Below are 12,921 nucleotides of genomic sequence, written 5' to 3'. Positions count from 1 at the left end.
CAATAACCGCTAACACAAGTCTGCTCTGTTCCATGTAGGCTCTGCAAGTAAAGGAAAAAATAAAATGGGCAATAACCACTAACACAAGTCTGCTCTGTTCCATGTAGGCTCTGCAAGTAAAGGAAAAAATAAAATGGGCAATAACCGCTAACACAAGTCTGCTCTGTTCCATGTAGGGTCTGTAAGTAAAGGAAAAAATAAAATGGGCAATAACCACCAACACAAGTCTGCTCTGTTCCATGTAGGTTCTGCAAGTAAAGGAAAAAATAAAATGGGCAATAACCGCTAACACAAGTCTGCTCTGTTCCATTTAGGCTCTGCAAGTAAAGGAAAAAATAAAATGGGCAATAACCGCTAACACAAGTCTGCTCTGTTCCATGTAGGCTCTGCAAGTAAAGGAAAAAATAAAATGGGCAATAACCACTAACACAAGTCTGCTCTGTTCCATGTAGGCTCTGCAAGTAAAGGGAAAAAATAAAATGGGCAATAACCGCTAACACAAGTCTGCTCTGTTCCATGTAGGCTCTGCAAGTAAAGGAAAAAATAAAATGGGCAATAACCACCAACACAAGTCTGCTCTGTTCCATGTAGGCTCTGCGAGTAAAGGAAAAAATAAAATGGGCAATAACCACCAACACAACAGTCTGCTCTGTTCCATGTAGGCTCTGCAAGTAAAGGAAAAAATAAAATGGGCAATAACCGCTAACACAAGTCTGCTCTGTTCCATGTAGGCTCTGCAAGTAAAGGAAAAAATAAAATGGGCAATAACCACTAACACAAGTCTGCTCTGTTCCATGTAGGCTCTGCAAGTAAAGGAAAAAATAAAATGGGCAATAACCACTAACACAAGTCTGCTCTGTTCCATGTAGGCTCTGCAAGTAAAGGAAAAATAAAATGGGCAATAACCACTAACACAAGTCTGCTCTGTTCCATGTAGGCTCTGCAAGTAAAGGAAAAAATAAAATGGGCAATAACCACTAACACAAGTCTGCTCTGTTCCATGTAGGCTCTGCAAGTAAAGGAAAAAATAAAATGGGCAATAACCACTAACACAAGTCTGCTCTGTTCCATGTAGGCTCTGCAAGTAAAGGGAAAAAATAAAATGGGCAATAACCACTAACACAAGTCTGCTCTGTTCCATGTAGGTTCTGCAAGTAAAGGAAAAAATAAAATGGGCAATAACCACCAACACAAGTCTGCTCTGTTCCATGTAGGTTCTGCAAGTAAAGGAAAAAATAAAATGGGCAATAACCACTAACACAAGTCTGCTCTTAATATACTCTTTTGAAGATTCTCAGATGGATTGCTTGACTATGCATGGAATCCACAAGGTTTACTACCCTGGTACTTCTGCTTCAAATGGAGTTGATGTATTTGAAGATGGCTTTTTTCATGGCTGAAAAGGGTCCTCAGATCAGTTTACTTACCTTGTTAACAAATGTTAAATAAAAAGTTACTGTGTAAAGTCAGATTTAGAGGTACAACTCCTTGAGGGTAGGTTAGAAAAATTATCAGGAAATGGACAGACTGTTTATTGAAATGTCCATAGAAATTTGTTCCCTGGTAAATGCACCTATCTGTACATGACCTGATTTAGAGGAATAAACACAGGTCTTTGGTCACAAAAAAGCACATTTTCTTCTTTCCTAGAGAAAATTAGTAAGATTCACATTTACAATATCAGTGATGTGGTATGTTAAAGCAGGTGAAAATAAATCACAATGAGAAGATTGCCAGCTGGACGTCAGTTCCCGTTTTATGTTCAGTGAAAATAAATAGGGATGTTGGTGGTTACAACCAACCTGTGGCAATGTTACATTGTTAATATTCAGAGGCGTATTCTCTATTCAGAGTAGTAATGCCCTGTTAGAACCAGTACTCAGGATTATGAGATAATTGTGTTACTTGCATGCTAGTACAATGTTTAATGTTGGTGTACGACACTAATAGGTTTCCAGACTACCCTGGTATGTTAGAAGGTGCCCCTTGAAACTGATCATACACATTTATTAGGAAACTGCAAAAATTTATAAAAGGTCAGATTATCTTAAAAACCTGTATGCCCTCCACCTGCCCATATTATAGCCGTGTGAAGTCACATCCAAAGAGTTTTACAAGCAAAACCAGCACTTAGATAAACATAGCTACACAGACACGTACATGCACAAACTCATGTTGCCAGATCTGTAAGAAAGACTTCAGATATATGACCTGTACCTGTTCACAGTAACTTAAATAAGTACAATTAAAAGTTCAAAAGTTCATAAGAGCATCTAATGTGTAAAATGAGTGCAAGTCAAATGCATGTAGGACATGATTCAATTGTGCAAAGACTAAGACAATTTTACCTTATTAGGTTTACACTGCAAGATTTTTTCTGCCCACTGAAGACAAGCATTTAAACTCTGCATAGATGCCCTGGTGTAAATGGCCTCCTGCTGAAGACAATTATAAACTACTTGTAGTTTCCTCAGCTGCAGCTCAAGCTCCTCTGTGATGTCCTTCCCATCACAGTCTGATATTTCTGAGTCCCACTCTGTTTGAAGGAAAGAACTATTCCCTCCAGCTGCTTTAAGAAACCCACTTAGAAATGAAGAGGAATCCATCTTGCCCTCCAGAGAGTGTAGACTTTCCATTAAGACACTGGGCGACTCCTCTGATATTTGAAGAGATGACCAGCTAGTATTTTCAGACATATTTTTTGTACAACGATCCTCCAAGTAGGAATACTGATCATGATCAACTTCGGAGAGAAACACTGGGCACCCAGCAGTGTCTCTTTTATGATACAGCTCTCCAAGTTTTTTTAACCCATCACTCAGCTGCTGGAGACAGTTATTCATCTCTGAATTCTCTGCACTCTTTGATTTCATCTCCACATTCAGTTCCCTGACACATTCTTCCTCTTTTTCACAAAGGCGAGCAATGCTTTTCTTCTTTCTGGGTGACCGAGCTTGCAGTTCTTGGAGCCTCTTTGTCTTCATAATCTTCAGATTTTCTAGTTTCTGAAGCTCTTCTTGAAGTTTCTCAAGAGGGACTTCCTGCTGATCAGCATTAGGTTTCACGGACTTGGATGCACATTTGGTCAATTGTTTCAGGGACTCTTCATCAAGAATGAGTTTGCCAGATTCTAAAAGATCTTGATATGCCTGTACTTCCTCATCCCGTAAAATATTCTCTTCATCAACAACAACACTGCAAAACCAGTCTAAGAACTCCTTGTCTTCTGCAGATTCAAACACCCAGTCAAAATCAGGGCCATGCAGCTCAGAGGCTCTGGGAATTCCAACTTGCACTAATTTTTCCACAAATCTGTCCCCATTGCTTGTGAGATGTAATAGACATTTAGAGCGTCGTCTTCGGAGCATTTGGACTGGAGAAGTTTGTGGAGGATGAAGTCTGATGAAAGTGTCCTCTGGGATAAAGTCTAAAAATTAAAAAAAAATGCCCAGATTTGTTAAATTATTAAAGAATATATATCCATTAATCAATCAGCACCAATCATACAAAATGATTGCTTTCCAAAATGTTAGCCAAGTAGGTTTTCAGCATAATTTATTCATAAAGACCATACAGCGTGGCAAAATATGTACCCTGCAGTGTTCCATACCACTAAAGCAAGCCTGATTTCTTTATCCCTTTAACTATATAAAACATGCTCACTAGTGTGCTGTTCCTTTCTTTACATTGCTTATTGTAAAACACTCCATTTCTGATTATCTTGTTTTAGTTTAATTAGCACATTTAAACAAAGTTGTTGCATTCTAAATGTGTATTGAGATATTCATTGATGCAAGATTGCTTGTAGAAATGTATTTTTAATTTTTATTAAGTTGTATAAACTCTGGCCTCTGTGGATAGGTATAGAAATACAGATAACTGTGATTAGATGTACTACTTTAGATACAGCTCAAAGCTTACATATGTATCTTCTGCTTGGGATTTGGCCCATGCCATGGCTAAAATGGGTTCTCAGTCCAGTTCACTTGGCCAAGGAAAAAAAGTTCACAATTCTGGTATTTGACAAGAAACTAAACCTTGCAGTTGGCAAAGTTCACAATTCTGGTATTTCACAGGAAACTAAACCTTGCAGTTGGCCTCAGAAGTCAAAACTTTGAAAAAGCTGGAGAGAGACATGGTCTTGCATAAAACATCAGTCTGATTCTTCCATAGCTCATTCACGTCCCCACAGCATCAAGGGACAAACAAACCTCTCAACATGCTCAAAATGTAATTCCTCCAGAAATGTTGCGACTGCCACCAAGTGGTATCTGTCTGTACCAAAGTCTCCTAACTTGCTAAAACTGTTCACCCAACCCTAGAAATGGCTCGGAAAAAAAAAAGTTTGATCATTCTTCTGAGTAGGTCTAGACCAGTTAAATGGGCAAGGCACTACAGTTTTCCCTGTAAGATTTATGTAGTGATATTTATCACAATTTAAAAATATAGAGCAAGAATGCAATGAAAGAGATGTAAATTAAGTAGCACGTCAGCCAAAAGTCAGTTCTGCAAGACATCCACTTCCATGGTGTAATGTCCTCAGCCAAATATGTTCTTAAGGCTCTGGTCAAGTTTTTTAACTGCCTATCATATTATGAAATCCTGCAATTTATCTGATGTTATCTAATTATTATTTCAAATTTAGCCCAAGTTAAAGCTGGTTACCTTTATTTGTGTTTGTTTATAGTGCAGGTAGATAGCATCAGGAGTCGTTTGTTGCATTCATCTTTGCTGTATTTGTTTCACCATTACAAGGCATTTTTCATCTTTCAAAATGTTGCTGCTTCACTTCAAATTTTGAGTAAAATTAATCTGAGAAAAGTATCTCTGTTTCTGCTTTCATCCAACATGTCACATGTAATCAGCCATATAACACAGATACGATTTATTTTATTCTAGCAAATCATAAGTGCAGAATAAGAGAGTGTGTGTGTGTCAGATACTCCCCTCACAGACTTGTAGTTTTCCTTCCATCCTCTTACCGTAAGACTAATTCAGTGTGCCAGTTCATTCCAAAAGACCTCATACATTCTTATTTTTGCTCAAGTTACCACATTTCTACAACAGATTAGTTTGTACAGACTTGTTCAATTCCTCAGCATCCTTTTCCCCTTTGTAGAAAACACCATTTCTTGTAAGACTGTTTAATGCAGAGGACCGTCCAGCAGTTTAGCGCAGATTAAGGCTATGAGCTACTAACAAACACTCTAATCCTATTTTTGGATTTCCTTGGTCTCTATTTGTCTACCGTGAAACTCTAAGCAAGTTGCTTAATGAGTCAGTGAGCTCGGGTACTTGAACCCTGTGTGTTTAGTCAATTAAAAAAATATATATACAAGACTTAATTCTATCCCTGTAAAGACTTTGCCATAGAATTTGAGAATGGTTTTCCTTTGTTTTGCTAAACTAACACTAACACCAGCGAAACTAACACTAACACCAGCGCTAAACTAACACCAGCCTTTGCAGTATATCATTCAGACAGCAAATCACAAACAGAACACTTAAGGTTTATATATTATATAAATGGATAAATGACAGGTTTCTAGGTAGCACAAACAGTGCTAAGCACCAACAACTTTCCACAGATTTATAGCTCATAACAGAAAATGGCATGCAAATATGCATCCAGCAAGGTCCCATACAACTGTGTTTGCAGTTATATGGTGCAGCTCTCCCCCACTACAGTGTAAAAAGCATGATTTGGGAGGGGCATGCTGTGTTGTAGGGTAGGGTGGGCACTTGCCATAGCCAATGGGGCATGACAGCAGTCACTCTTTGTAGTCTTATCTACTATACATTTTCGGACATTACTGTATTTACTTTATTTACTGTATTTACTCAAGTTGTTGTTGTGTCTTTCGGCTTTTCCCTGTTAGGGGTCACCACAGTGGAACTCCGGTCCGCTAATGATTGGCAGTAGATTTGTACATGCCGAGTTGCCGGCCCTGATGCACAACCTTCAATGAAGGTACGCCCATTCATGCAAGTCTCCACACAGAAGACGCTCTAGCTGAAAATCTAACAGGACAACATCTTACTGTGAGGCGACAACGCTACCGCAGCACCACCACCGCAGTTCCAACAACTGTATTTACTCAAGACTATGCAATATTTATTCAACACAGCAACCCAAGACTGCCCAGAGGATACTATAATAAGCAATAGAAGCAGCCTCTAATGAATCACTCATTTCTGAAGGCTTTCACCTGATGAAAAAGGGGAGTTTAAGCACTGGTCATTATTGCTGGCAACTGGTAAACTATGCTGAAAGCAGTAGAGATATGTGGGTCTATATTAGAACACCGAACTTTCAAAATTTTGAATGTTCTAATATTGACCCGTTTTCAGCTGAAAATATCAAAGAAACAGAAAACCGAATTTTTTTCCTAGGGAAAGAATTTGATTGTCCTTTTCTGTTGCTTCGGTATTTTCAGTGCTGTGGTGGAAAGTTACGGGTCGGGTTCAGGTAAGTGTGCAATTGTGTGGACGTGAGGGTTAGGGCGTGGATGAGGTGACTGTGCGATAGTAATGGACTTTAGGGTTAGGGTTAAGGTAAGTGGATAGTTAGTTGTGTATGTATAGTTTAATGTAGGGTTAGGTGTAAGAGTTTAGGTGTATGTGTGTGGATTGCTGTTTGTTTGGGGTGCTTGTGCTGTGTGTGCGTTTTGGAATAGCAATTTTTTTTCCCTAGGAAAAAAAATTTGCTGTTCTGTATGTTCGATTAATAGGGTCAGATATTAGAACACTCGAAATTTTGAAAGTTTTTGTTCCAATATAGACCCCAGATTTGTCTTAGTATTACTGTACTAAGAACCTAAATGCAGAATGGGCAGAGGGTTTGAATTAATTACTCTAATGTACTAACATGGCATCAAGTTAATTTACTGCACACTACACAGTGCTAACCTTGCTGAATCATGTCACTAAGTGCAAGTTTGGAATTAACAAATATATTTACTTATCAACCACATTTTCAATTGCCATACATTATTTTATATATATATTATATACATATATACACACACACATACATATATATACACACACACACACAGTAAAAGATCACTGCTCTCTATCCTTTTTCCAGGCCTAACTTTGCACATGGTCAGCTGTCTGTTGGGTGCCAGGAGCCAACATCACACATGCACTCTAGTCTCTCAACAGACTTTTAGAACTCTTGTCATTGTCTATGTTGGTGTGAAGGACTTGAGGTGTACCTCACTGGACTACATGAAGAGAGACATAACCAAGTTCTCAGATGATGCTTCTCAGGCAGGTATATCTCCTAGCCTTGAGCAGCATTTTACCTTCACCTAGGATTAAACCACAGTACAAGCAAAAAATAATTGACTTCAACAATTGACGTAGCTTCTGGTGTCATTCAAAGGGGCTCCAATACCTGTCCACTTGGGATGACACGATCAACAGACCTCAATGCTTTACCAGACATGGTCTTCACCTGTCACCCCTGGGATTTTGATTAATGACCAAGGCTCTTGCAACCCCAATAATGCCTTTAGGCAATGTCACAAGAACAAAATTCCCCGATGTAAATATACCCTCAAAAAATAATCAAGATAATACAGCTAAACACTAGAATCCAAAAACTAAAATTGCACTCACTGGAAGCAGTCCTTACCCTAGAAGATGCTGACATTTGCATGGTCACCAGAGACCTAGTTCAAGGCTGTGGAAATTACCCCAGCCAAACTGGGATACATTTCCTTCCATACATTCAGACCTCAAACTGAAGCGATGAGAACTAAGGGAGGTGGTGTATCATTCATTAAAGATGCATACACCTCTTAGATTGGTTAGATAGCATGAATCCCTTGAACTACTTCAGGTACAATTTACTGTTTGTAAGACCCGGAGTCAAGGCATTGCCAGCTATAGGACCCCATCCATGACTCAGGGCATACAATTAGTCTACTTGGATCTACTTGAGAGTCAATCAGGTTACAACAAAATGCATGTAATGAAACACTGAAACAGAAGCAAAACCACAATACTAGACTTTTAGAAAAGTAAGTCTAGACATCACTCCAAGTGGATTGAGGGTGGATCATTTACCCTCCTATGAGTTTTCAGGAGATGGACTTATTGCTGAGTGGAAGTCTTTAGCTTGTACACTGGGATGGTTAAAAATTCTGGTCAAGCATAATACGAGACTGCATGAGAAAATACGAAAGGAAGTGTTCATATTGCAAGAGTGGGCTGTCCTTGAAAAGTACAGTTGTGTACACCTACCATAAATGTAGATGTTCGAGTGTCTTCACTGTTGCAGTCATAACTGTAGGGTGCTCCTGCCGGCAGGCAGCCCGAGGTCGGCCAGAATCCCAAAGTCTGGGTCCGGCGTCGGCTGTATAAGCTAGTATCCTGACGTCAGTACGCCTTGGTACATAGCCCTCAGCCGACGCCATCTTCTCCAGCCTTTCTTGCCCTAGATGTCAGAAGTCCCCAACAAATCAAAAATGAATCCAACAAACACAAATACACCACAAATAAGAGAAAAAGAGGGGATAGGAGGGAGGGAAACCCTGACTGCAACAGTGAAGACACTCGAACATCTACATTTATGGTAGGTGTACACAACTGTACTATGTTCTTCGTGTTTCACTGTTGCAGTCATAGCTGTAGGGTGGAATCCCAAAGCAGTGTAGAGGGGGAGGAGGCTTTAGATAGAAGAAGGGGAGGCAAGAATACCCTGCAAGACAGCAGAGGCAAAGCCTGCCCTAGACTTAGAAAACAAGGGGAGATTGTAGTGCTTGGAAAAAGTATGCACCGAACTCCAAGTGGCAGCTTCCAAGATATCCTTGGTAGGGACTCCTCTGAGGAAAGCTGTAGAAGTAGCAGCTGCTCTAGTAGAATGACTTCTAATGGTCCCTGGAAACTGTTTCCCATGATGAGTGTAACAAAATCTGATTCCATAAGCAATCCATTTGGAAATAGTTTGTTTAGAAATAGGTTTTCCAAGAGAACTGGAGGCAAAGGAAACAAACAATTGGTTAGACTTTCTGAAATCTTTAGTCTTGTCCAAGTAAAATCGTAACTGTCTGTGCACATCCAATGAATGCAAAATCCTTTCCCCTTTATTTTGAGGATTTGGAAAGAAAGTAGGAAGGTGAATTGTCTGATTTAAAGCCACTTTCGAAATCACCTTAGGCATGAAAGTAGGATTGGTCCTCAAGGATACTCTGTCCTGATGGAAAATAAGGTATGGTTCCACAGCCATGAGAGCTTGCAACTCTGAGACCCTTCTGGCAGAGGTCAATGCTAACAAAAGAACAGTCTTCCAGGATAGAAACTTAATATCTGAAGATGCAGCAGGCTCAAAAGGAGGCAAGGTAAGTTTTTCTAAAACATAATTAAGATCCCAGGCAGGGACAGGAGGGGTCCTTGGAGGCCGCATATTTTTAGCCCCTCTCAAGAACTGCTTCACCAAAGGATGTGAAAAAACAGGAGGATCAGAACTGAAATGCGCAGAGATAGCAGAAGCATGAATCTTAATGGAAGAAAAGGAAAGTCCTTTAGATAAAAGTTCCGAAAGGTAAAGCAAAATAGAGGAGAGAACAGGAACCTGAGATCAGAGCCTCAGTCCTGCATCCAAATAGAAAACCTCTTCCATTTAGAGGCATAGGATTTCCTAGTGCTAGGCCGTCTAGCTTCCAAAAGAACATCCAAAACTTGTTTGGGAAGACTAGAGGAAATCAAATTCCTTTGAAGAGCCAAGCTGCCAGGCAAAGGGTCTTGAGATTGGAATGTAGTAACTGACCCTGATGCTGGGACAGAAGCGAAGGGTTCAGTGGAAGAATCCAAGGAGGCCCCGAGAACAGGAGCTTTAAGGTTGGATACCAAAACTGTCGAGGCCAATTTGGAGCAATCAAGATGAGGAACTTGGGCTTGTCCTGTTTTATCTTCAGTAGTACCCGAGGCAGTAGAGGAAGAGGAGGGAAGGCATATGCTGAAAGGCTTCTCCAGCTGAAGGACAGGGCATCCACTCTCCATGCTGTTTTGTGGAAGGACCTGGTGCAAAAGCGAGGCAGCTGATTATTGAGATGGGATACAAACAGATCTATCTGGGGACATCCCCAAACTGCAGTAATCCTGTTGAACAAGTTGGTGTCTAGCATCCATTCGTGAGGATCTGACATGTTTCTGCTCAGGCTGTCTGCTAAGAGATTCTGTTTCCCTGGAATGAATTGAGCCTGGAGATGCAGATTCAAATTTAGAGCTGTGTCCCATAAACCCATAGTTAGTCTGCAAAGGGGGTATGAATGAGAACCCCCCTGCTTGTTGATGTACCACATGACCGTGGTGTTGTCTGTGCGAATTAGCAGAGGCCCAGGTTGTAAAAGGTTTTTGAAGGCTAAAAGGGCATTTTGAACTGCCAACATTTCCTTCAGATTGATGTGCCAGTGAAGATGGTCCTTTGTCCAGGTTCCCTGCTGGCAATTGTCCAGAAAGTGTGCTCCCCAAGCATAATCCGAGGTGTCCGTGGTTAGGATTTGAGTAGGTTGAGGGAGACGAAAAGGTTTTCCTTCGTTTAAAGTGCATGCCCTGGACCACCAGAGGAACTCCTTCTGGAGGCAGGGGATCAGAGGAATCAGAATATCCAGATCGTGGTAATGCTGTGACCATACACTTTTCAGATACCATTGAAGCTTTCTCATGTGAAGCCTTGCATTTGGAATTAACAGAATGCAGGAAGCCATGTAGCCCAGAGCCTGCAGGAATTTCCTTGCAGTGAGCTGAGATAGAGTTGCCAAGGTGTTGAAAGTAGAAGCCAGCTGAGTTTGTTTTTCTGGAGTGAGGTAGGCCCTTTGTAAGGTTGTATTTAAGAGGGCTCCCAAGAATACCATTTGTTGAGAAGGGATCAAATGTGACTTTTTTATGTTCACTGAGAATCCCAGTAGTAGGAGAAGACGTTGAACAAAGTCCAGATGTTGAAGCAGAAGATCTTTGCTGTCTGCCTGAATAAGGCAATCGTCCAAATAGGGGTAAATCTGGATCCCCTGAAGTCTGCAGTAAGCCACTACTGGTGCCAGGCACTTGGTGAAGACTCTGGGCACAGTAGATAAACCAAAGGGCAGAACAGAGAATTGAAAGTGCCTCAAACCTGCCTTGAACCTGAGGAATTTCCTGCGTTCTTGTCCGATAGGGATATGCAAATAGGTGCAAATAGGCTTCCTTTAAGTCCAATGTCACCATCCAGGCGTCCTGAGAGAGCATTGGAATTAGCTGTTGCAGAGTAAGCATCTTGAACTTTGGAATTTCCAAAAAGGTGTTTAACACAGAAAGGTCCAGAATAGGTCCCCATGAGTTTTGTTTTCTGGGAACCAGAAACAGCCTTGAATAAAACCCTTTTCCCATTTCCGAGAGTGGAACAGGCTCTATGGCTCTCATGGCCAGAAGAGCATCCACTTGAGTTAAGGCCTCTGACCATTGAAGTTTTGGCAGATCTGGCCAACCGTGAGTCCTTGGCAAAGTGTGAAAGTGGAACTTGTAACCTTTTAAAATCACGTCCAATACCCATCTGTCCTGGGTATCTGAGTCCAATTTCTGTAAAAAAGAGACAGTTTTCCTCAGAGAGGGGCGTCCAGGTGAAGGGGTCCTGAAGCCCAACCGAGAGAGTCATTGAGTTTGCTTTCTTTGAGATTGGGATCTGTCTTCTCCCCTTCTAGGTGAAGAAGCAGTCCATTGTCTAGATCTGTAAGAGGTCTGGCCTTGACCACGACCTCTGGAGCGTCTATATCTTCCCCTTTGAGGCCTGTCAGACGTGGGAAAGGACCAATTTTTAGAGGGCCAATTCCATCTAGGAGGCTGAACCTGCAAGAAATCTTTTACAGTCTGCATGGACTTTGCCTTTTCTTCCATCTTTTTAATAACTTCCTCAGCCTTAGAACCAAAAAGAACATCTTGTTGAACAGGGGCATCTAATAACTTAGCCTTAACCTGTTCAGGTAAACTTTGTTCACGAAGCCAGGCATGTCTCCTAATCACAGTACCAGAGGCAGCAGCCCTGCAAGAAGCATCCAAAGCATCAAAACCACAATGTAAGCTATGCTTATTAACCTGTTCAGTAGCATGCAAAACATCCTGAAGTTCCTTATCCTCTGCACAAGCCGGAAGGGAAGCAAGCTTTTGCTTTAAAACAGACAAAAGAAATTGCTGATATTTAAACATATGAAACTGGCAATTTAAAGCCCTTACAGACAGGGTAGAAGAAGTATATACCTTTTTTCCCCACCTGTCTAAAGCACGAGAATCCTTCTCAGAGGGAATAGGATTTTTAGAAGTAGCAACCTTAGCAGCCTTAGAGCCCTGAGAAATAGTTTCAGGATCTGCAGAAGGGTTTTTGAATAAAAATAAATGAGAGTCAGGAACCCTATAAAATCTATCAGGCTTAGAAGGAGCAGGAGGCATGGAATCAGGATTCAAATTAGCCTCAGAAAAAGCATCATCTACAATGTCCAAGACAGGAGGGATAGCTAAAGGCCTATGCTGAGGAAGAAGAAGAAGTTCTCTAAGCCTCTTTTTGGAAGCAGAATATTCCTGTCCTTCTCAATGAAAATGTTCCCTCATCTCATGCAAGGTTTCCCCAAAAGAAAAATCCTCAGGCGGAGAGGCCGAGGGCAAAGAATCCTCAGCATCCGAATCCTCATAAGGGGGAAAGGAATAGTCCTGATCAGAGGAAGAAACAGAAGATACAGAAGCCTGGTCAGAGGAATCCAGAGTAACATCCTGTCGAGGCCTTTTCTCAGGAGGGGGGTGAGAACCCCTAATCATTGTAAGCAAATCTTCAGCCATCCTCAATAATTGTTTTTGTGTCTTGGGAGTGGATTCAGAAGCAGCTTGAGCTGGAACTTTAGACTTAGCAGGAGTCTTTGTCTTTGCAATAGTGATGTGAGTAGGCCT

General features: G+C 41.1%; 1 protein-coding gene across 1 annotated transcript in view; it reads right to left on the bottom strand.

Annotated features, from left to right (window-relative positions):
• The window catches only part of LOC122810887 (HAUS augmin-like complex subunit 3), a 119,745-nt gene that overhangs the window by 53,978 nt on the left and 52,846 nt on the right, over positions 1-12,921 (bottom strand). The window contains exon 2 of the mRNA XM_044082431.1: positions 2,349-3,427. Coding sequence (XP_043938366.1) covers positions 2,349-3,368 — 1,020 coding nt within the window. The 5' untranslated portion in view covers positions 3,369-3,427. The remainder of the gene's footprint in view (positions 1-2,348; positions 3,428-12,921) is intronic.

The sequence above is a fragment of the Protopterus annectens genome, chromosome 9.part0 (assembly GCF_019279795.1).
Source record: "Protopterus annectens isolate FY-2018-M chromosome 9.part0, PAN1.0, whole genome shotgun sequence".
NCBI classification, from domain to species: Eukaryota; Metazoa; Chordata; order Ceratodontiformes; family Protopteridae; genus Protopterus; species Protopterus annectens.
Note: the sequence above shows the minus strand (reverse complement) of the source record. Positions and strands in the feature narration are given on the sequence as shown.